Source organism: Xiphophorus couchianus, chromosome 7, assembly GCF_001444195.1.
Source record: "Xiphophorus couchianus chromosome 7, X_couchianus-1.0, whole genome shotgun sequence".
Taxonomy (NCBI): domain Eukaryota; kingdom Metazoa; phylum Chordata; class Actinopteri; order Cyprinodontiformes; family Poeciliidae; genus Xiphophorus; species Xiphophorus couchianus.
Genome location: NC_040234.1, coordinates 13,618,918 through 13,643,150, shown reverse-complemented (window position 1 = coordinate 13,643,150; position 24,233 = coordinate 13,618,918). Strand labels below are relative to the sequence as shown.

The window sequence follows — 24,233 nt, the reverse complement described above, 5'->3', positions numbered from 1 at the left end:
GGCAGTTCATGCAGCTCGTACAAGCCTGTCTCCCGTTGTTGGAATTTTGTTGAACTACAACCACAGTTGAAGCATGGCATTTGTCAAACTCCCAATGACAAACACATCCTCTCAGGGGGAGCTTTAAAAAAGGATCAAAGACATTTATCAGTAAACTAACATTTATTCAATTGTTAGTGGAATCAGTCAAATCGTGATTGTGTCACCGGTTTTGAACTTTGATCAACGCTTTAGTTTAGTTGAGTTTCAGCTATTAGTTGTTTAAAATGCTCACATTGTAAAACAACATGGGTGGAAAATAAGGTTGACACTAAACTGATGTAGTCAATACCAGATCAAACCTAAGGAAATGACAACTAATTAACACATATATATATATATATATATATATATGTATATATATATATTTTTTTTTTTTCTTCCTGTTGATGACTGAATATGTTATTTTAAGGGGCCTCGTGAGTTTATTCTGGTATCCATGAACTTGAGTTGACTCAATTCATAAAATAAAACTTTTCCAAATTTCAATGTTGCAGTAATACTAAAGTGATTGTAAATGGAATACCTGTTTAGTTTTAAGACTGTAGCCCCTCATTAACTTGCTCTTTCTTTTCTACCCGCAGTGTGCCCAAGGGCCGTTGAAAGCCCCCTTGGGGGAGTTTCATAATACACAAAGAACAAGAAAAGCCTTCTCGACTATTGTTTTTGTTTTTACACACTTTCCATTTTACACACACACACACACACCCACATACATCCACATACACACATCCACTCACAGACAAGGACGTAGGGAGAATGTTGGAGGTGCAGGAGGAAAGGCCAGCGGCGGCAGGTACAGCAGCGACACATTTCACCAAGAAGGAGCGAGCAAAGAAAGAAAGAGAGGAGGCCAAGGACGGCCGGGGGAACCTGTCCAACATCACCAATCCCGTCTCTGGCTCCAGGAACGTGCGTGCAAAAGCGGCACTCACACACACAGGCAGCCCTCACCAGCTCATCACTCCACCCTGTTCTGTAGTCCTGGGAGCCCCATCAATGCACTCCAATAGGCTGAAGAACTCCCCGTCCACCAACACGCAGAGGTAGGCGGACTTACACACGCCCACCCTGGCTTTTGCTTGCTTGCAAAAGTATTGACACCCATTGAAATATTTCACAAATTATGTTATTATAACACATTCAGTGTGTTTTATTGGGAATTTATGTGGTCAGAGAACATAAATCAGTAAAAAAAAAAAAATGAAGTGGAAAGAAAAATCTAAATACGCTCTTCAATGTTTTTCAGAATTAAAACTTTCATTTCTTTCATCCCCATATACACCGAGGGTGTATATGGACACCTTCTCTTTTACTCTGCTCCACCTAAATAAAATTTAGATCAATCGTTTTTGGCTAGTAGATGGACTCCACCAATTTATTCTTGGTATAAACCCAGTTGCAAAGGCCTCACAGAACATTGTTTATCATGAAGACCAAGGAACACCACAGACAGGTCAGGGAGAAAGTTGAGGAGAGTTCTATTTTGTATAGGCTTCACCCTTTAAGGCTATCGCTTGTGGGTTTATCCCTTGTGTGCAGCGCAGCACTGAAAAAAGCTTAGTCCATGCCCACCTACCGGGTGGGCCCCTTCCTGGTCTGTATAAATAACAGTCAGACCGGACAAACGGCTCCCTCTTTTTCTTCAGCATAAGGTAGCACTGTCTTAAGATCGGAGATGTTTTCTAGTGGTACTGTCCGTTTGTGCCCGTCCGTCTTGTCAGACGGGGTACATCATGCCTTTTGACGGGCACCGGATCTGAGAGGGATGCCTGGGCTCCCAACACACCGACCTCGCCCTGACTCCTCAGCCCTCTTGCCGCTCCTGTGCTCTCCTCCCACTGGAGGAGAGGAGGCGGAGGCTAGACTTTTTCAAGGCTGGCGCTAGGTGGGGCGACAGGCCCACCGAGTCCGGTCGCTGCTCGTGGGGAGATGCTAGCTACGCTGAGCGGGATGCTGGCTAAGCTAAGCGGGAATCAGATGATTCCGCCGGCAGAGAGGACGACAGCGACGAGGATGACAGCAAGAGCAGCAGTGGTTTGGATGTTGCTTCCCAGATGGGAAGCGCCGCAGTGGAAGAGAGGCGGCTAAGCGGATGCTCAGTCAACCCCGGGCTCCGTATGTCCGACTCAACCCCGCTCCCAGCTGTGGGTTCGCTCCTCCTCGAGCTACCTAGCTTGATCGAGGAGGCGGCTAGCGCTAAGGGGCTTCCTGTCCCCCAACCTCCCCTGCCACGTTCGAATGAACTGGCGGGACGGTTTTGGTTCCGCCCCAAGTCGTCGTCCGGACCCCATCTGACCTCAGTTTCCCGCCGTAATGGCTTACATAACTGAGGCAGCGAAGCTGAGGGCGCCTGTCTCCACTTGTGTGCCTATCACCAGGGTGAAGGGGTTCACGGAGCGGAGTTTTCCCTCTGTTCCCCCTCTGGATCCGGGCCTCGCTGACGGGTTTGGGGCCAGGTTGTCAGCATTAGTCCAGTGGTCTGTGCCCCCTTCTAAGCACAATCAGCTGATTACCAGGGTCTCTGACCGGGCCCACCAGTGTTCCTATCAGATAACGGCTGCCACCAATAATGCCGCTTTGTTGTCATACGGCATCTCCAAGAGGGTGGATGAAGCTGCCTTACCAGAGGAACTGAGGGGCTCTCACAAAAATCTTTCTATTTTTCCCTCAAAGATCTGACTTTGTACTAGACTGGTTCAGAGAATCGGGTGTGAAATGGTGAACTCCATCAGTGGTGACTCAGCAGAAAATACAATAGTGCTGTCTTTGTGGAGCGCAGCAGATCCAGGAAATGATACTTGCACCACTCTGTGAAAAATTGCTGTTTTGTTTACAGCTTCTGGACAAAAAGCTGATGTAACTTCCTGTTTTGTGTTGGCATCAGTGCCACTCATAATCAGGTAGATCTTCAGTATTGAGAAAGGGAGCAGCAAGGTAGAGGCGAGTGTACCGAATGTGTGCACTCGCCAGTAGTAAATGTTCCAGATGATAACCTGCTGTGTTGCACATGCTGCAACTTGTTCGTTTTTCCAGTCTTACTTCTTATTGCCACAGATTCAGTTTGTGTGGAAACACCTAAAACTTGACAATTTGTGGCTCAAATGTTCAGTTTTGTAGCTGTATAAAAAGTAATTGTTCAGGCTGCGGTTTTGATGTTCCACATCCTGCATCCTGCTGATGCAAAATAGATATCTTTGCTTAACTTACCTCTTCATATGTGATGGCAAACTGTTCTGGGGTCAGGGAGTCTGCTGGGCTTGGAAGTTCTCCCCGCTGACTCATGGTTCTGGAGTCCCTGGAAACGGCTGTCTGGACTGCCAAGACTCTGGCTTTGTTTTTCTTTCTGCTAGTAGCGCGACCATGTGTACGTTCATACAGTTGCACCAGGCTGTGGCTTTAGTCTTTGGACTTGTTGGTTTCTGCTTCACACTGCCTGTACGGAGTCTACACTGTTTGTGTGGAAGAAGAGAAGAGACAGAAAGATTAGGGTGTGGTGGGGACGTTTTGTGCCAGTTGGATGTTACAACTCCACTGCTCTCCATAAGAGAAGCCATTGGTGGATGGTCTATGACTCTCCAGTGTGCCCGGATCAAAGAACCATGCAAAACTATTCACGCCCCTTTATGTAGTGAACATTTGGTCACGTTCTACTCACAACCACAATATATTTACAGAGTCTTTTACGTGATAAAGATTAGTGAATAATTGTTAGGTAGAAGAAGAATGATTTTCAAAGTACAAATCTGAAAAGTTTGGCATGCATTTGCAATTATCCCTCCTGAGTCATTGCTTTGTAGAACCGCCCCATTCTCCATTTACAGCTGCAAGTCTTTAAGGTCTATGTCTCTACCGACTCTGCACATGTAGACCCTGGCAGTTTTTCCCATTTCTCTTTAAAAAAATGCGTTATTGTATTTAAGTCAAAATAAAAATTGCATTAAGCAATTTCACAATTAATCACACGATGAATTAAAGTGAGCTTGATCATTTTCATTCCGATGTTTAGTATTTTTTCAAGTGAAATTTTGTTTACAGAGACCATGGTATTTATGGGTTTGTTTGTGTGTGGTTTTATTAATTGTTTTAGTTTGCTGTGTTTTATTCTAGATATTTAAATTGTTTTCCAGTTCCAGTGTGGAGTGTTTTTTACAAAATTAAAGTCTTTGAGAAAGTCAAAGTCTTTGAGAGGAGGAACTTGCATTATTATGCCGTCATCAATATATTACTTGAAAATGGTCTCAAAACAGCAATATTCTTGTTGATCGCAATATTTTATGGGGCGAATTCTCATCCAGTAAAATTTGATATGGTGTGTTATTTTTTTGCTCTCAGTTTTTGGGACTTTGACTGGTCCGTCTTAATTATGCTATAGTAGGTCAAACTGTGTGTTTTTGGTTATCCTGCTGGACGTTGACTTCCTGTTCAGCCGCAAGTCATTTGCAGCGTTTCTTTCTCCTGGATCTCTCTGTATTAAATTCTGCTGAAGAAAAGCATCCCTACAACATAATGCTGCCACCACCAAATTTCACCAAGGGGGTAATGTGTCCAGGGTGGTGCACTCTGTTTCTTATCAGATCAACTCACCTTGACACAGTTTTTAATCTTCTCTTGCTTTCCTCATTAACTAGGTGACATCTGAGCTCTAATTGGTTGACTGTATTTTATTTTGGGACATCTGGTGGAAGTTGGGTTATTTATCCTCAAACTCTTTTATTTTTGTTCAACTTCACAGTTAGATGTTTCTTTATTTTATTTCATTGAACTATTATTTAACCATTTGTACTAAGAACAAATTCTTATTTACGATAACCTGTGTTTTGATCTCTTATTTTCTGTAAGTAAAAGAAATTGAAGCTTGTGGTATAAATGTGGTAAATGAAATTTTTTGAATCGTGCTGTAACTTTGTGCAGTCTTTTTCCAATTCTAGTAAATGACTTATCATTTATAAACATTTAAATAATTAAAATTAATAAACAATTTTTTTTCTCGCCTCCTGCAAATGGAGAGAAAAACATCCCATGTTTTGAACAAAAGGAGAAAATGCCTAAAGTAGGTATCAGTGTTTATTAAATCTGTCATCTGTGTTTCAGCCCTAAACCTAAGACGGAGGCCATGGTACGATCCCCTCCTGTCATGTCCCCCTCCACTGCTGCCCAGATGGACTCTAAAATGCCCAATCAGAGTAAACCAGGGAGCGCTGGCAGCCAATCACAGCCCTCCTCCTGCGATCCCAAAACCATGGGTGCCAAAGCGGCTCAAAATGTGTCTGGGGGAATGGGACTAAAAAACGGCCAGGGCCTGACGACCGGTCCCAGCTCCAAGGTGAAGGCCAAGAGGGAAAGGAGTACCTCAGTGGAGTCGTTCGAGCAGCCAGAGAGTGGCACGCCCACCAATGAAGACAAAGGTAACAACTAAAATGTTTCAGCTATGATAAAGGCGATATCAGCCTTTTGATGCGATTAGGTATTTTATTTTTGCAATTTCCCAGATGTTTCAGTGCAATCTCACTCCTTTACCTTATAGTCCCTGATAATTTTGGACACTTTTCAACCAAGCTGATGAATGGACTGTGGGTGTGTATGTGTATGTGTGTGTGTCTACAGATAACAGCAGGGCAAAGAGGATTTGTGTTGCAGAGAGGAGGCAGCCGTACAGTGGAACTGACTGGTGTTCTGGTGGAGAAAGTGATGAAGACGACAGAGGGTTTTTCAGTAAGTCCGGCGACATCCTCGAGCATGTGGCTTTCCTTCTGCTGATTACCTAAACAGAATTGGATTTCTTAATAAGTTTCTACTGCCTCATAAAGTCTCTCTCTGCTATAATTTTTAGATTGTAACTCGAGTGAAGTGAATGCCCAGGACACACATTCTACCTCCAACGCTGGACTCAGTCGCTCCTCCACGCCTTCCCACAATACATTGGGAGGCCAAGGCTCCACAACAGAACCTACCAGTGGTCAAAAATCAGGCTCAAAACTTGTCCGTGTCTTCTCCACAGAGATGGCAAACACGTAAGGGAGTAGCTAGCTTTTTTTTTTTTTTTTTTTTTAAGTAGTTTTGATTAATTATAAAAAGAAAAATCAATAAAATCTACACTATATTACAATTACATCACTAATCTTTTAAAGCTATTGGCAAGATTGTTCTGTGAAATTAACCAAGCTCACTTTAAGTAGTGTAACACCTACAGAAAATGTTTTGGCCAATTTTCTCTGTTTGTTGAGCAATTTTTGGATGTAAATTATTACTTTGACTTGATAAAATACCAAAAAGTCATTCACACATGCAATCACATAGTTATTTTGAGTACTCAAAAAATGTTCACAATTTTATTGTTCTGGCATGATCTTTTATTATTGTGCTGCCCTGGTGTCCTTTGTGACGTTTGAGGTAATTGGAATCCAAACTCTGGCTTAAATGACATGAGTTTGAAAATCGGATTCAAATCAGAATATGTCAAGTCCCTTGTCCACTTTAGTATGCATTTAAAACGTGTATTTCATTACACCTGTTATATAGGTCCATGTTTTACTATCTAGCTGCTGCATTTTTATCAATGTACATTTATTTTGTCCGCCAACTTTATCTTTTATCCCGTCCATGGTTAGAATTGGTCATTGGTTTGTTTACAGAAGACATTTCAAAGAGCAGAACAAAACGTGTGCCTATTCTCCATTAAAACTTTCATTTATTTATATTTCTTTACTCGCCTGTGCCTTTTTCAGTGGACAAAGCTTAGGTTCACACCTTAGAATTGTGGACAAATGACATGTCTAGTGACATCTGCAACACTGCTGTGCTATATCTGATGACTGATATCTGACTGTCTTTTGGTCCTCAGGGCAGCTGATGCAGTTCTAACTGGCCACACAGAAAACATCATTGACTTCCACATTAAAAACTTCAAGGATAAAGCTCACCTGCTCTTGGTAAGGAATACAAGCTTCAGAGAGTGTTGCACACTTAAGCTTGTGGTTTAATAACACCTTTATGTTCCTTCTCCTCTGTCAAAGAACAACACATCTGGTGTCCTGCGAAATGACTCGAACCCTCCTCAGCAACCTCCGTCCCACGCCCAAGATCAAAGTCACCAGCCAGGATCGAAGCCGTCCTTATCTGGAATGTCGGAGCAAGCGCCACCCCAGAGTTCCAGTCAAGGGAGTCAACCCTCTGTTCTCCCGCAGGAGGGATCGTCCTCCGCTGGCACAGAATCCAAAAACATCCCCGGCAGCAGCCCTGGGAACCCTTCAGCCCCTGTTGACCAGGCTCCCGTTGCCCAGCCAGAGACTGGCCTCAACCCGCCAACGTCTGTTGAAGGAGGACCGGGTGGAGGCACGAGTGGATCAGGTTTGACGCCGCAGCAGCAGCAGCAGCAACAGCAGCTGGCCCAGGAGCTACTCAACATGGAGGCCAATACGGAAGGCCTGTCCCAGGAACAGCTGGAGCACAGGCAGCGTTCTCTGCAGACCCTACGGGACATCCAGCGCATGCTTTTCCCCGACGACCGTGACGCCCCGCCTCCTGGGCCGCAACAAGCCCATGTTGGACCTCACGACGGAGGCCCGGATGGTCCACCTCGGCGACCAGAGCAGGGACCTCTACAGGCCATGATGGCACAGTCTCAGAGCCTTGGACCGCCAGGTGGACCTGGAGGACCTCGTCCACAGGGACCCCCCTTTGGGCCTCCACATGGCCCAAGGGAGATGCCTTTATTTCCCACTGATGACATGGTCCCTCCGGGTGGCCCTGGAGGGCCAGGTGGGTGTGGGGAAGGGGATCAGATGACACCAGAGCAGGTGGCGTGGCTTAAGTTACAGCAGGAATTTTATGAGGAGAAGAGGAAAAAGCAAGAATTGCAGCACCGACCACTTCCTCCAGACATGATGCATCCTGGTCCACGGGGCATGATGCGAGGGCCCCCACCCCCTTACCAGATGGGTCCAGGAGAGATGTGGGGGGGGCCAGGCGGTCCACCAGAGCATTACCCGGAGCGAATGGGTATGGGGCCCGGTCCTCGGGGTATGGGCCCTCATATGCAGAGGATGCCTGGCTTCTCCGGCATGATGAATCCTGAGATGGAGGGCCTGCCAAGGCCAGGAATGGGCTGGCCAGATGACATGCCTCCGAGGATGGCAGAAGCCCGAGGCTTCCCCGGGGGGCCTGCAGGAATGTTTCCTGGTCCGGGGGCCCGTGGTGAGCGTTTCCCCAACCCCCAGTCAGTCCAGGAGGCAATGTTCCACCAAGGAATGAGTGGGGAGAAAGGCCTCCCTCCTGGGATGATGATGGATGTTCAACGGATGATGGGACACCAAAGAGGTGGAATGGAACCAGGTAACGGCATGGGAATGTTTCCCAGAATGCCTGTCGATGGCCCTATGAGTCCGTCATCGAGGCTCCAAGCGATGGGGGGCAGAGAAATGGGGCCTGAGTTTGGCATTGGACCAGGACCTCACATGCATCCATCTAAACTACGAGATGGACCCATGAACATGAGTCCTGACGAAATGATGAGAATGAGAACAGGTGGAGGACCGCCAATGGAGAACATGGGGCCACAAGGCAGGCCGATGCAGGTCCCTCCCTTCCCTGAGCAGACACCAGCAGACTTTCCCATGGGACCAGGGCGGCCCTTCCCTGGGGGCCCTGGAACATTGAGGGGTCCCCACGCAGACCCAGCTTTTGGTCCAGAGCACAGATCAACGCCATCAGGAGGAAATGGTCGCATTAACCATCTTTCCTCAGCTGGTGGTCCGGCCCAGGGACAAAGGGGCCGGAAACCAGCCGATCTAAATGTCCAAGCAGGAGGAGGGAACTCCCCTAGTGTCAACCCCCTCAAGTCTCCTCCGCTGAGGCAAGTTCAGTCCCCCATGATGGGCTCCCCCTCCGGGAACCTCAAATCTCCTCAAACACCATCCCAGCTCGCTGGCATGCTCAGCGGTCCCGCGGGCCCCAGCGCACCTCCGGCTCCTCCGACATCTGCACCAATGAAATCCCCCCACTCCATGATGGGATCAGCAGGCGCCTCTCCTGTTCACATGAGGTCCCCATCTCTTCCAAACCCCTCTCCAGGGTGGGCCTCCTCACCAAAACCACCCATGCAGAGTCCTGGAGTGCCCCCCCAGGGTGGCAAGCCTCCACTAAGCATCACTTCACCAAACATGATGGGGGGAATGGAGCCGGGTATGTGTGTCTTATCTTTATCTGAGATCAGACACACACAACCTCAAAGTTCTTTTTTCTTCTCATTTTCAAGTAAATTTGTTCTTATTTACAGTGTTTTAAATCATTCTCTGATATTTTTGTCACAATTATCATATATTACTGGCTTAATACAAAAATATGTTTCAAAATTCAAAATAAAAGCTGCAAGTTGGTACATCGCTTATTCAGAACTAGACCAGGGTGGGGTTGGTTATGGTCCAGTGGCTCCCCCTGCTGGCCACCAACTTGAGGAGCTGTACATCATGTAGAGTCAATCAAAATTTTGAATTAGAAACAGATATGATAAAACTTTTATGTGTTGTATATTGCAAAAATAATAACATAAAGCAAGCTTCTGGTACATTGAGCCATTTCTTTATGTCATCTTTGTTCATTTTGTCTTCTTTTAGGGGGTAACGGGCCTCCCTCAGCTCCTCCCTCATCGGGGGCTCCATCTGGCTCCATGTCCCTCCCAGGCAATGTCCCGTCTGGCAGTCCGTACACTATACCACCGGAACCAACACTCTCCCAGAATCCGCTGTCCATCATGATGTCGCGCATGTCCAAGTTTGCGATGCCCAGTTCGACCCCGCTTTACCACGATGCCATAAAAACTGTAGCCAGCTCAGACGACGACTCGCCCCCAGCTCGCTCTCCCAACCTGCCTTCAGTGAACAATGGTGAGCCATCTTCTTCCTGTTTAATATGGGTTTTCAATTTGTTACATGGCAACCATGAACTTCAGTGCGTTTTGTTAGGCTTTTTTGTGATAAACCAGGGATCTGCAACCTGTGACTTGCAAGTTTGACCAAACATACTAAGACATTTTATGCAGAGATCTAGAGCTCAGGAGGTAAAATCTCAAATAAGAAAAACTTAAAATTATAGTACCCACATATCTGGTCTTTATGAAAGACTAGAAAGAAGAAAACCAGACAACTTGTAGAAATCAAAATTTTACTTTTTTGGTCTACATGCAAACAGAATGGCGCAGTTAAAGTCAAGACCATTGAAATTCCTATTTGACTGAGCTTGAACTGTTTTGGACAGAAAGCTGGCAGACACTGAAAGACCAGCTGTTGCAGCTAAAGATGGTTCTACACTGAGTTGACTCAGAGGGGATCAACAGAAATGCATTCCACATTTTACTCACCCCCTAAATATTTTGAAGTTTGTGGTTGTAATGGGACACGTGAAAAGGTTTATGAGCTATGAAATCGCTGTTGATTAACTAGTTTCTTCTTGTGCTTTTACTGAAAACCAATTTTTCTTGGCCCACAGGTATGGCAATGAATCACCAAGGAAATCCTCGCATGATGGGACCTGGAAACACTGTACCCATGCCTGCGCTCAGTCCTCTGGGCATGAATCCTTTGGGTTCCCAGCCTCTTTCTCATGGCATGCCCCCTCAGATGCCCTCTCCGAATGCCCCCAATATGGGCCCAGGCATGATGCCTCATGGCATGATGATGCAACCAAACCCACAAGACCCTGGTATGCCAAATCCTCAAATGATGCCTCAAGGACGCATGGGTTACCCTCATCGAAACCAGGGTTACCCCCTCACACAGTCCCCATCCCAACAAGGCCCCTTTTCCCCACACAACGGCCCAGGCCCCCAAGGCTTCCCTGGTCATTCAATGGGGTTCCAGGGCGAACCGGGACCTATGGGAGGACGGATGGGGAACATGCCTCATGGGGGAGGGGGTGACGGGGGCATGTGCAAGCCAAATACCCCTGGTGGGCCGGAGTTCAACAACATGCAAGGAGGATTTGGAGATGCAGACCTTCATGAAGTGATGCGGCCGGGAGCATCTGGCATTCCCGAGTTTGATCTGTCCAGGATAATCCCGTCGGAGAAACCCAGCCAGACTCTGTCGTACTTCCCCAGAGGTGGAGGGGAGAACCCCGGGGGTAAACCGCCTCACCCGTCTGGGTTTCCAATGCAGGCCATGATGGCTGACGGTCCACCAAGGATGGGGATGCCCATGCAGGGGATGGGGGGTATGTCGGGTGGACCCGGTGGGGGAATGGGCCCCCAAGACATGCCAATGGGCAACCCAGGTCACAATTCAATGCGACCACCTGGATTCATGGGCCAAGGCATGATGGGCCCTCAGCACAGGATGATGTCTCCTGGGGGTCCGGGAGGGATGATGCAGGGGAGACAAATGGCCCACCCAGGCCCCGGTGGCTCACCTAACATGATGATGTCACTACAGGGCATGGGTGGTCCTCCACAACAGACAATGATGATGGGGGGCCAAATGAGGCCTCGTGACATGGATATGGGATTCAGTCCGGGCCATGGAATGTTCTAATCCAACAAAAACCTTGTAACTAGAATGTTCTTGGACAAAAACATGAGGAAGATGAAAAGGATTACGGAGTGTAGCAAGTATTCAGAAACAGACGAACTCAAGTCAATGAGACGAAACACAAAATGAACGTTATGGAGCGAACCTGTTGCCTAGTGATGTCTTGTGGGGGACAATTCCAGCTACGGAGACTAAGAAGGGGTCTGGTTTGGTGTACTTTTTCTCACTCAAACATTAATTTCGACTCAAGAACTCGCAGAATGTACGAGATTGTTGTGCATCAATTTCGCAGAACTGTTCGTGTTTTTTTTTTTTTGTTTTTTTGGTTACCTGACTGTAAAGATGACTCTGACATCAAAGAGGAACAAACCTTAAAACTAAAATGTCAGTGTGGAGATGCTACAGTATATGTCAACTTTTTTTCAAATTAAAAAGCAAACAAAAAAAAAACAAAAATTTGTCACAAAAGTGATATGGAACCAGAGAAAGGAGGAGGAATACTTTGTGCTTTGTGAAGACTTTAGTGGAAATCCATCTTGTCTCTCGCTCCATTGTTTTTTGACTGTTTCTGTACAGTATATACGTGAGGGTGTGTTTGTGTGCTTGACAGATTGTATGTTTGTGTGGTATGTGTGTGTCTGTATGTATAGGCATTCTATCAGTGACCTCTTAACGCCTCTTACCCAGCTTTCATTGGGGTGGAGGAACGCCCCCTTAAAAATACTGTACGGTTTACCATTGGTGGGCTATTCAAATTTTAGTCTATTTTAATTTCCTTTGTAACTCCAGTGTATAACAAACCAAACTATGACCTCATTAAGATAATAGTATTATTAAAAAAAGCACAAACATGGACCATCTGCAGAAAGCGTCTTCTTTTCTGTTTCTAACATGCACTCAGTGTGAGGATCTTGGCAGCTTTGCCACACCATCAAACTATTTTTGCGCCTAAAACCTTCAGGACTTTGCCGGCGTGAATAATATTGCTACTACCCAGACGTGCTATGTGTCTTCTTCTTGTCCCTGTTGTGTTCCTGTTTTGTTTTTTGACTCTCGTTGACTCTGGGTAATAATCATTCCCACAGCAATAATCCATGAAGAGATGATGGTCCACAGACTGGGACGGGAGCCGCTGAATGCAGGAAGCAGGATTGTCAGGTATTCTAGAGTTAGCGGTAGGTAGATCTGGTTAACGTTTTAGCGAGATGAGACGCAAGGAAATGTAAACACGTACTGCTTACCATCCAGTTGACTTCCTCTCTTTTATCTATTGTATAAGCTTGTCATGTGTTTCTCCATTGGCTTTGGTGCAGAAGAGCCTAACCAGGGCTGTTGGTGATGGACTACAAATAAAAGATATTGTTTTGGTATATACATGTTGTCTATGCAGTGTGTGTGCGCTTGTTTCTGTTCATGTGCTCTTGTCATGTGGACTCCAGTCAGTCTTTGTCCCTTCTTGCATGTTAAACGAGCTCGCCGGCATTCAGCGGGTATGAGCAGAGCAAGTCCAACCAAGAAGCCACAGCAGCATTGATGAGGGGATGCATCATGGAGGAAGAAAGATAGAAGAAGCCAAACCAGACCTGTGGAATATGTTTGTACACTGTTACACATTTGAACAGGTATTGCCAGTTTGGCCATTCACCGAGACACTTTGTACCTGCCAATGGGATGGTCCATACCTGCTTTGACAGCCAACAATTTACATTATTTTACAATATAGTCTGTTATGATGAAGTGTGATCATTTGATGCAGGGGAGCCCAGGTAGAGTTCTCACGAGCCACTATTCTGCAGCTTTTAGATGTCATTCAGCTCTGCAGAAGCCTGGTAACGAGCCACTCATTTCCTCTTGTGGACTGGACTTGGGCACCCCTGGATTAATGTTTTCTCTTGTCTTTCATTTAAAGATTTTATTGGCCTTCAGAGGGGTTAGATTCAAAATAAGTGGGAATGGAGTATAATATATCCACAGAAAATTTAAGTCAAATTCGTACAATTTAATAATTTTGTACGACTACTTCTGTCATTAAATCATGGAAAATAAAAGCTCAAATGACATGCAAAAAGTTTAATTACAAGGATAGAGGTGGGTTTCTTTAAAGGGATGAAATGGCAAAGGGCAAATTGACTTGTAGGCAACTGAATGCATCCATGTTATTTTTTTTAAACCAAAAGAGCTCTTCACATTAACCTTTATTATGTAAAAAAAAAAAGAAAAGGAAATCAGGCTCAACATAGAATAAAATCTGTATTTTTATTTCGCTCATCCAAACCTGATATTTATAGCTGAAACGGCATGTCACAAGAAGTTTCACCTCATGAATAAAAGGTATTTCACAGCAACAGTCAAAAATATCAAAAATGATCTGTTCATCTAAGTCAGTGTTCACTCAATATACTGTTACTGGTGCTGTAAAGCCATTTAGTAACATTTCACTTTTTGTTTTTCTACATTATATATTTCCCTGATGAATAAAAGCTGTAATCATGGGGGACAATAATGCTTTGATGACACACCAGGGCAATGTACAACAATGCTGTTGCCTTAAGATTTAGCTGTACACTAAAAAGTGCAGGAGGAAAACACCAGCATTTTCGCAAGTGTAAAACGAGACAGCTTGGCAGACATCCCAGTGCATTTCTCCCATGATTATGTAGAAATTACAAAGATTGCTCCATATTAGACTTTACAGACTGCAGACAGTATTTCAAGTGTAAAACTTCAGGACAATACAATCAGGAAAAAAAAAGTTTGTGTCTTACCAAGAAAAAGTATTTTCTTTATCAAAAATAAATTGCAGCTCTACTTGGGTTTGCAAAGCTGAATTTGAATGAACCACAAAATTATATCAGAGATCAAAGTGGATGTCAAAAATCTAACAGCGTTTAAGTAACCATACTTCAAACTAGTTGTCAAGCATGATGGAGGAGGGATGATGATGTGAGCTAGTTTTGCAGCTACAGTAACTAGTTATTGAATCGACCGTAAAATCTGTTGTGTATCAAAGTATACTAGGGTCAGAGGAAAGGCAGGAAATACAGCAATGATTCCCTAAGCAGAAAAAAATATACATAAAAGGATTATTTGGTATAATAATGATGTGAAATTCAACCTCAAATACATTCAACTGGAACATCACCGAATTAGTGACATACCCCTTTGGTTAAAGTCTATAAACATTATACTGATGATGAAGCAGGTACAAATGATTCAATGCAAAACATTTCTGCTAGCGAGAGCACCTGGTGTAAACACTACACTGTAAAACTTATTAAAATAATTAAAACTAGATTTATTGTTAAAGATCATCAAGTTTTTAACGTATGTGTGATACTAAGGTTATTGGATGAAGGGGAGCCTGAGTTGCACTTAAAGTTTAAAGTTGAGTGGTTTTGTGTTTCTTGAAAGATCAGGGTTCAGTGAGTCCCGTGCTGTTGCAACGAGAATTGTAGCGTTCAGAGCTTAACGAGTATGCAGAGAGGACCTGTTTGAACTCCTGCAGGGGGCAGTAGACTCCACTGCAACCTGGTATGTGTTGATCCTGAAGAGAAGGAAGCAAACTTGACTTGGATGAAAAAAGACGTGGACTTGGAGGCACTTCTTGTGCTCCTTACCTGACCAATGTATGAGAGTTTCACAAAGGCATCGCCCGTCTGCCGGCTTTTGTGTAGCTCCAGTGTGATGGAGGCAGCGTACGGAGGCCACTTCATGTCAAAGATCTCCAAAGCCATGAGGCACGGGATAAGGGTGGTGTCATGAGCCGAGTACAGGAATAACTTCCTGTTGAGAGAGTAACATTTTAAAAAGACTGATATAATTTCTGTAAGACGTGAGTGTGGTCCATCATGAGGTGTCCAACCTGTTCGCCTCTGCCGAGTTGTCCTGTAGTTTCTTCTCAATGTTTTCTAACAGAACATGGAAGAGGGGTCCCACCGACAGCTGCAGCGCCTCTCTGTTTCAGACACAGCATTTAGGATTTAAAAATGGCTCAATGACCATAATGGGCACACTTAATGCAAATCACTGTTTTAACCTCTTGTTAGGTTTGTAGAGGCTGCACATCATGTCCACAGCTCGCTCTTCCACCTTATTCCTCCAGGAGCTCAGAACCAGCGGGCTGGGAAGGCCGTGTGCCTGACGATTTAAAAATTCAAGTCAGAGGAATTGTTGCATTAATGTACAGTAAAACAGTGCTTCAAAGTTCACATTAAGACTATTGTAACATTAATCTAAGACACTCAAACAAAAAAATATTGCCAACCTTTTGACTATTCTGGGTAAAGAAAGCATGCAGTCAATTTAAACAGATTTTAGCCAACTACATTTGTTAAATGTACATTCATGTGACTTTTTTTTTAGCTTCCTAAAACTAAGCCATTTTAAGATCCTTTGAGGATTCTCAAAACACAGAGAATACAGAAATACCCATTAAAAAAATACATTTAAGCTACAGCAAAATTACTTTTAAAGCCTACAGTGAAAAATCTGATGATTTTTATGAGTTTCAAAGGCCTATAATTTAGGTAATTAAATCAGATCTCTTTCCAAAATCTTTTATGGTAAAAACCTCAAATAAATTTCATTATGCATGCCCATGTGTAGATCCTTAAAACCTACATCCAAGAAATACATAAAATACGCCACCCATAACCACTAATGTTCACTAACTTCTCCAAGTTGTTAAAGAAAAAGGAAAAGTTGTAAAAGAAAACCTTACAATGGCTACAGAAACATTTACATGTGGCAACTGTAATGACTGCTCAAAGTTTGCCTGTGAAAGCTGTGACTTTATTTGACCATCTAAAAAAAAAAACATGTTCTGGTTTTAACTACTTAAATTCTTAAATTCAGATACACAACCACGGAAATAGATCCTGCCTGATGATTTTACTGATTTTGTTAGTTCTTGGTTGTCACAATAACTGGACTTTAAGCTCAACAACATTCCCAATTATGGTTGACAAATAAATGATCAATCTGCAAGTGTCCAAAAACCTGCTGGACTGCACCAACACATTCAGCAGCTAGTAAGTGTGCAAACTGAGGTAAGTCTCTGTAATAACTGCCTCTAGACTGAAAAGCCTGTGGTGAGACTCAGTAAAAAGTCACATGGATCACAGAGTCACAGTGTCACCTCTCTGGCAACCATGTCATCCCTAATGAGGATGAAGTCGACGTGCTGGTGAGCAGCAACCCCCAGTGCACTCAGGATGCTCTGCAGGTCTTCAGCGATGCCAGGCAGAGTGGACAACTTAGCCCAGCGGGGGCTGCAAAGAAGAAAAAAAAACACACACACACACACTCAACGTCAGCGGAGAAAAACAGACACACCATGACAACCTGTCAAGGCACCTCCACTCCAGTCTGTGTATAATTTTGTACTGCACATTATTCTAGATTCCAGTTTGGGTGCACAGAATGGTCTGAGAGTGACGCGGCTCTGTGGCAGGTTGGAAAATTGGACTTACTGGCTGAGGACTTTGAGCAGCTTGCAACCGTGATAGTTAGGGTAGAGAATTTCAGATTCAGCCTCTTCTGTTAGGATGGACACAATATCTACACATCAAGAAGGGGAAAAAAATGGTCAAGATGTATGACAGAGAAAATGAAAACACAAGGAAGTAAGGGAACAAGAAGGAAAGTTACAATTAAGTAAAAGCTTAAGGGCACAAGGTAGAACAGATTAAAGAATGTATGAAAGGTAAGAAGGGCAGGGATAGAATGAATGTATGACAATACAAGAAGACAAGGACAGAAAAAACTCAAGTATCCAAGGAACCAATTACAGAAGACATGAAGAACACACAGAAGGATTTATAAGTGAAGGAAAAGACGCAGAAAAGAAAGAAGGATGAAAGAACAACATTTAAGACAATCAGAAAGAAAATAATTCTATATGAAACACAAGTATTTTATTAATTCTTGTCCAGATCAGTAAATAATTTAAATCTAATCCCAGACTTCTCCATATTATTATCTTATAGCATGCATACGCAGATGTCTACCTTTCTGTTTTTGTTTAAAGAGTCCAGCTATAAGGCACTTGGCAGATTCAATAGTCCTTACAATGTTAGTGGAGCGCACACTATAAAATACAAATAGAAATGACAAATTAAGCAATAACAGCAGTTTAGAAATTGCTACACATTTAGTCATTAATCTAAAAATCTTCATGATTACTTACTAGACCTCCGTTGAGCTAAAGGTGGGACTGAGTAAAGGTGTCTCCTCTATATATTTCTTCCTCAGCGTTTCACCCAGCTCATACAGCTGCTGCATGCCTAATGTGGTCAGCTGACCAGCGAAGGAGCCACCCTTTAAAGTAGAAAAAAAAAAAGTCACATACACAGGTTAACCCAGATATTTGAGTACTGCATTTAAAACAGTTCAGTGTTGTGACTAAAAGACTTATTACAGGACTACTTTGGCTCACACTGAACACTGCCAATTGTTTCTGGAATCTGAACTTCTTAATCGAGAGAAGCCATAGTGTCCCAGTTGAAAAAAAAAACAACCCCAAAACATCAGCAGCTCTATCACTTTGACCACTGCTGTCACTCAGGGCTGTCTGCTCGGTCCTCTGCCGTTTTTATTTTAATAAGACTGTGCATCCACCCACTACAAATCCTCAATGATAAATAGTTTTTTGTTGCTCCAGTTATGGGAACCCTTTATACAATTGATGAACCAAGTAAGGGAAGAAGTAAATCAGAGGTAGAGCTACATAATAATTGAACCGCAGCAGTTATTGTGAAATCAATGTGTGAACAATTTCAATAAAAAAAGTGACTAATACATTTTGAGAGCCACGGATTCATGCTCATGCCAATTTAGCATAGGGTTACCATGACGGCAATCATGAAGGCAGAGTAGTTAGCTCTGTTGGCAACAGATGGAAAAAGAAATAATAGTCCTTGGGAAATGTGGCATATCATGATATCACCACTACTATGATGATTTTACAGCTGCATTTATTTTATCATGCAGAAGGCTGCTGCAGAAATACGTTTTTATGCACTTGTAAATTTCGTATGAATTTCAAACAAAGTGTATGTGGACTTTTCAAACATAAAGTCCACATACACGGAATAAAAACACACGTTAGAGTCACACCTTTGGATGCATTTCAAGACAGCACCTTCCACACACTGCTTTCTTGTTTGACACAAGAGGAAAGAAAAAAAAAATCAGTCAAGATGTCAGGAAAAGATTTGTGGAGCTGCACAAGTCTGGTCCATCTTTGGGAACAATATCCAGAGCTCAAAGGTGCTGAGTTCATCTGTTCAAACATGCAAGCATAGACATAATGGGAATGTTCAGACGTACACAGGGACACAGCCCTTCAATTTTAGAGACGCGTCTTGTGGTCTAATAAAACTAAAGTAGAACTGTTTTATGATGAAGCATGTTTCACCCTTTGGCTCAGAATGTGAACAAAAAAAAGTTTATTGTAAACCAACCTATGTTTGTCCAAACTCATTAAAATGAAAGTTAAAAGTTCATTACTCTTAAACGTGAAGGAACACTCCAGAGTTCCTCCACTTCCTCCCCCACCCCCAATACACTTCCAACCCTATTTCTGACACTCCTTCCAACTTTCCTTGAAGTCCTCTTTCCAAGCCTAATTCTAACCCTAATTCAATGGGTTTGAAGGAGAGGTGGAATTAGGGTTGGAAGGAGATTTGGTAGTTAGAGTTGGAAAGAGGGTTGAAATTAGACTTGTATTTAAGGTTGTAGTTGGGGTTGGAAGGAGAGGTGAAATGAGTTGGAATTAGTGCTCCTTCAAAGCCTTAAGTCCAACCCTAATTCCAACCTTACCTCCACACAGCTGAAAGAGTTGTGTTCTTTATGTGAGACTTGGCAGCTGACATCATCGAGGGGGATACCATGAGACCAACTTCAGCTATTGCCCACTCCATTCGCCAGAATAGGAAATAATATCTCTTGAGAGAAGCTCGTCTTGCCACAGTTATATCTTAGTTTTTGTGATTACGCCAAAAACTAAGGCTTTTCCCCTTATATCTATCCCTGTCAGACATGACATGATGAAGAGGAGAAGTCCTGACTAACTGTGGTACAAAATATTTTGATCTTTTTATCAAAACTGCTCCAGCAGGTTTTTGGGTTGCTGAATAGGTGGACTGGCTGCTCAACCAGTATGACTGTAACAGGCAGACGATAACTTTATTATTGAATCAGTGAGTAAAATTATTATCAAAGTGCTATTCTGGACTTAAAATCACTCAACATACTCCATCTAACCTGAGCAATTTAGACTGCAGATGCAGTCTTTTTTCACAAAGATTTATCCATATATCCTGATATTTTTGCAACCTAATCCTATTGTTTTTAAATCAAAACAGATTTTTTTCCCCCAAAAACATAACTATATCCAGGAAGCACATGTACAAGATGGTACAAGTGTCTGAATTTGTTTCTATAGCTTGTTTCCTGCCTGCGTCATTCAGCAAAGTCATGTGTAATAATAATGGGAAAGAAAGTTATGCAGAATTTGGCTTTGTGCCATGTCCTGTAAATTACCCTGGAAAAAGTGGAGTTATGTTAATAAAAGCTTTCTGAGCCACATTTTAAAAAATTGCACAAAATGACTAGGATGATGATTACTTTTCTGATTATCTTTGTAGCAAATCCTTTGAAATCCTTTTATGTTTTCAGATTTTTCAGCTTTTTGTTTTCAGATTTTTATAATCCTTGAAACGGGGCCCACTTGAAAGCTTTTACCTGACTACTGATTTTAGTTGGTTCAGATATTTCCCAGCTATGTTAAAAGAAGATGTAAGACCACCATTAAAAAAATTTTTTTCTAGCTATTGCACCCCAATTACTCATTATAATGTATGTCACACAAGTGAAAAAGCAGTAGTACCCACTTGTTACTCATATTCAAAATAATAATAATAATAATAATAATGGTAAGAAACTATTTAGCAATTTAAATTGGCAACCAGTATTACTAAAACTCAAAAAGGTCTCAACTTTTCTAAATTCAGCAGAATTAAATTCAGCCAAACTATTAAAACTAAATTCGCTGTACTACATCTGGCCTTCTGGTTAACTTGTGAAGGTTATTTATTGGTGCAGTTTGGCCTTTTCCCGCCTGAGTAAACCTCAGACATCTCATAGAAAATGCAGTTTTCTTTTTAAAATAGCTTCTAACGTCAGTGTGCTTCATCTAACCTAATTTTGACCGATACTGGAAATGGCTACCAGTCAGGAAAAAAAAAATCTGCAGAAGATTCCAGCTAACAAATGATTTCGTCAAACATCTAGGTAACTATTCTTAGTGACTTGGTAAACTGAGGAACCCATAGTGCAGACTGTTAGCATACCAGCACAAACAGTGAGCATGTAGCAATATTTCTACTGTGGGAGGGCAGTTTCTTTATTACCAGCTGATGGTTTAATCCTCAGCCCAAACATGAATATGTGTCCTTAGAGAAAACACTGAGTTTACATGTCGTGACTCGGATGAGAGTAAGTAATATGACTAGAGTGGATCAACCACTGCTACTGTTTCTGTGTGAGTTAACACACCGAAACAAGCTTTGTAGCAAAATGTAAAGAATACCTACTCACACTCAGTATGTTTTTCCGATAGTTGTCCTCTAAAGGAGATCGAGGCTGTGGTCCTCCCTTAAGATCCGTCACCACGTAGTTGATGTGTGTGTATGGTGGGGCCTCTAGGAGCGATGGGGCCCACTGAGCCTTTAAAGTCAGACATGAACACATAAATAACAAGATGTAACTGGATGACCAGAAGAATCCAGAGAAACCAGCAGAGTGTTACCTCCATCACATCCGGTATAGACTTGAGCGGCGTCCGAGCGCCATGACGGAACAAGACCTGGACCAGCTGGAGTTCATACAGAGAAGCAGGGCATGCATCATTTGGGTTTGGGGCTGCGCTTGAAGTGATCGGGTTCGATTCGGTTTTCTGTTGTGACCACCAAATCGTGCCAAAGGCCACTGATACCGAGCCAAACAAGCCTGCTTTGGTCAAAAGGTTCCTCATGGCTGAGCTGCAAACAAAGAACAAAAAACAGCAAATAGTCATGAACTCCAAAAATCTTTATGTAGCCTTGATGTAAAGTGGAAGCCACTGAAAGAAAGCCATGTCAAAGAAGCTGCTCTGATCAGACGAGACCAAAGCTGAACTTTGGGGCCTACATGAAAGCGAATATTCCACATCACCGTGGAAAGACGGATGGAGCTAAACTAGGGTCAAAACTAGAGACAAAAAACAACAAATTAAAATAACCAATAATAACTACTTCACTTTGTTTTCCTATATTATCAGAAATTAAATACATAAGTCCCTAAAACATTGGCGGACTTTATGGAACAAAAGTATGTTTTCTGAATACTTATTTATACTATAAATAATTCAAAACCAGTTTAAATTTCTTCTTGTGAATTGTCTAACATTGAATTTTAAACCTACATTTGTTGTCCTTTGATTTTCATTAAAAAAATGTTATTGTTTAATTGCCTGGCACTAACTTGAACTTGGTAAAAAAATCTATCACTTTTCAGCAGGATGACAAACCTTAATGTACAGCCAGAGCAACAATGAAATCTATATATTCATGTGTTACAATGGCATAGTCAAAGTCCAGATGTAAACTCTGATCAGAATCTGTGAACTTGAAAATGTATATTTTAAAGTTATAAATTGAAAATAGTTATATATTTTCAATCATAAATATATTTTTTGAGCTTTACCTTTCTTTCAATCAAGACAAAAGTTCAAGGTGTATGAATACTGAGACAACAGACATAATCGTAAAAATCAATGTTTAATCCTGAAGTGACATTTCCACTGGAGCTCTCTGGTGAATCGTGTTTAAAAACAGATCTCTACATTGCAATAACTAATCATAAGACACTTCTAAATATATAAATTTATAATGCAAAACATATGCTGTTACCAGTTTTTCCTTATTTACAAATAAACATTCATTTTTACACAATATACAAAACCAGTAATATATATATATAATTTTCTTAAATTGATTAAGAGTAACCTACCTTGTTTTTAATTTCCTGTCAAATTCAATGAAGGCGATTCTGAAGCAATAATACTTCAGTGAATTTCCACAGCTGTGGACTTTTATGGTGTTGGAAAGTTTTATACATGAAAGTTCACGTGTAAATAAGTCAACGGTAGGGGGCGTAACTTTCTCTCATCAAATATTTATATTACCCTGGGTGAATAAAGTAAGATTATAACTATGTACACAGCAGTTAGCCAACACACACTATTTCAACACAAAGTCACACCAAAATTAATCCTGTAGTTACGAAAACTGAGCTCAAACACACAATAAGTATTTCAAACCATTGCATCACATGATGACACAGGAGGTTTAGCACTAGTAGAGTAAATCATAGTGGCAGTATAAGGCATCTCACAGCTGGCTCTACTCAAATTACTTACTTTTTGCAAGCTGGGGTGAACTGATGGTTTTGCCTTCGATATAAAATCCGGCTTTACTTCACTTTCGCTCAGGAACTCCGGACAGGATATCGGCGGACACCGGTAGACATGTCGCCGGGAAGTGTAGGCAAGTATGCGGCAGTTTACAGGGACCGTGATCATAACTCAAAGGATCTATAAACTACATTTCCCGACGTGGACCAGCATGCGTCATCTTTCTCTTCAGCGATATCAAGAGCGCGTACAGATGCAAGAAGGTGCGCCGGCGCCCTCTACAGGATATGCCTATGTGTACATGTTAATGGAATTATTTTGGTGGGATTTTTGTATTACTTTGCTTTTTAATCGCTCTATAGGATTTTTTCAATGTGTTTTCGTTCACATAAAAGTAGAAATTGCAATTGTTCATTCTCAAACGTACTCAAGTAAGCTTATACCAAAACGTATTTGGTATAAAGGTTAGTCAAGTACTGATAATTTATAACATACAATTTATTTTGTAGACACACTAAAATATAAGCTTGAAATAAAAAAATAAAATGAAAAATTAGTAAAACATAACTTTTGTTTAAAAACAACCCAAATCCATACAGAATAAACACATTTTCAACTTTATTTTCTTTTTACAAATTATTTTATACAAAGCTTTTGAATCTAACACTTATAATAGTTTGTGTACATATGTTAAAACAGTTTGAAGTATTACCCTAAACTGTGGGTGTGTCTGATGTTCTGTTTACAGCAAGGACAAAAATTTTAAATTGAAAAACGCTGGCAGGAGCATCTACTTATTATGCTCACAATCACTCTGACATAAATTTGAACACTTAGATTTCTTTCTTTGTTTCAAAACAACACACAGAGAGCAAAGGAAACAGCTAATTTGCTGCACAAATTAAATAGTATGAATATTACAAGTATAAATATCCTTTTTCCATGTTCAGCTTTTGAGCTTAAGTTAAGTTGTACACTCTTGCTCCTGGCAGATAGAGAGAAAGACAGAGACACTCAGAGAGAGAGAGAAAGAGAGATGCTTTCTGTGTAAATATCACTGATGATCCTCCGTCTGGCACCTTCAGGCCCTGAGCTGTGACAGCAGAACGTCTACAGCTGGTGTTTGCATCTCCTGGTTCTTATTTCCAGCTGACTTCACTATGTTTATGAATTTACCACATATCTGCTGCGACTCAGGAATCTAAGAATGATTTTTT

General features: G+C 42.2%; 2 protein-coding genes across 6 annotated transcripts in view; one reads left to right on the top strand and one right to left on the bottom strand.

Annotated features, from left to right (window-relative positions):
- The window catches only part of bcl9 (BCL9 transcription coactivator), a 36,648-nt gene extending 23,713 nt beyond the window's left edge, over positions 1-12,935 (top strand). For 3 of the 4 annotated variants that reach the window (XM_028022306.1, XM_028022308.1, XM_028022305.1), the window contains exons 3-10: positions 624-1,085; positions 5,134-5,447; positions 5,647-5,754; positions 5,873-6,053; positions 6,884-6,971; positions 7,056-9,294; positions 9,654-9,923; positions 10,525-12,935. In XM_028022306.1, the coding sequence (XP_027878107.1) occupies positions 799-1,085; positions 5,134-5,447; positions 5,647-5,754; positions 5,873-6,053; positions 6,884-6,971; positions 7,056-9,294; positions 9,654-9,923; positions 10,525-11,564 (4,527 nt within the window). In that variant the 5' untranslated portion in view covers positions 624-798 and the 3' untranslated portion in view covers positions 11,565-12,935. The remainder of the gene's footprint in view (positions 1-623; positions 1,086-5,133; positions 5,448-5,646; positions 5,755-5,872; positions 6,054-6,883; positions 6,972-7,055; positions 9,295-9,653; positions 9,924-10,524) is intronic. The other variant, XM_028022309.1, reaches the window with a different exon arrangement.
- Positions 12,936-13,792: 857 nt separating this feature from the next.
- acp6 (acid phosphatase 6, lysophosphatidic) lies at positions 13,793-23,163 on the bottom strand. 2 transcript variants are annotated; one of them, XM_028022311.1, is made up of 12 exons: positions 23,023-23,163; positions 22,614-22,789; positions 21,373-21,604; positions 21,162-21,290; positions 17,749-17,879; positions 17,570-17,649; positions 17,033-17,120; positions 16,699-16,831; positions 15,598-15,698; positions 15,424-15,516; positions 15,179-15,344; positions 13,793-15,105 (listed from the first exon to the last, which is right to left on the bottom strand). In XM_028022311.1, the coding sequence occupies exons 3-12, from the start codon at positions 21,595-21,597 to the stop codon at positions 14,974-14,976; spliced, it is 1,278 nt and encodes a 425-aa protein (XP_027878112.1). In that variant the 5' UTR covers positions 21,598-21,604; positions 22,614-22,789; positions 23,023-23,163; the 3' UTR covers positions 13,793-14,973. The 2 variants fall into 2 exon arrangements, with proteins under 2 accessions (XP_027878112.1, XP_027878111.1); XM_028022310.1 differs by lacking the exon at positions 22,614-22,789 and having other exon boundaries at positions 23,023-23,162.
- Between the last annotated feature and the right edge of the window lie 1,070 nt (positions 23,164-24,233).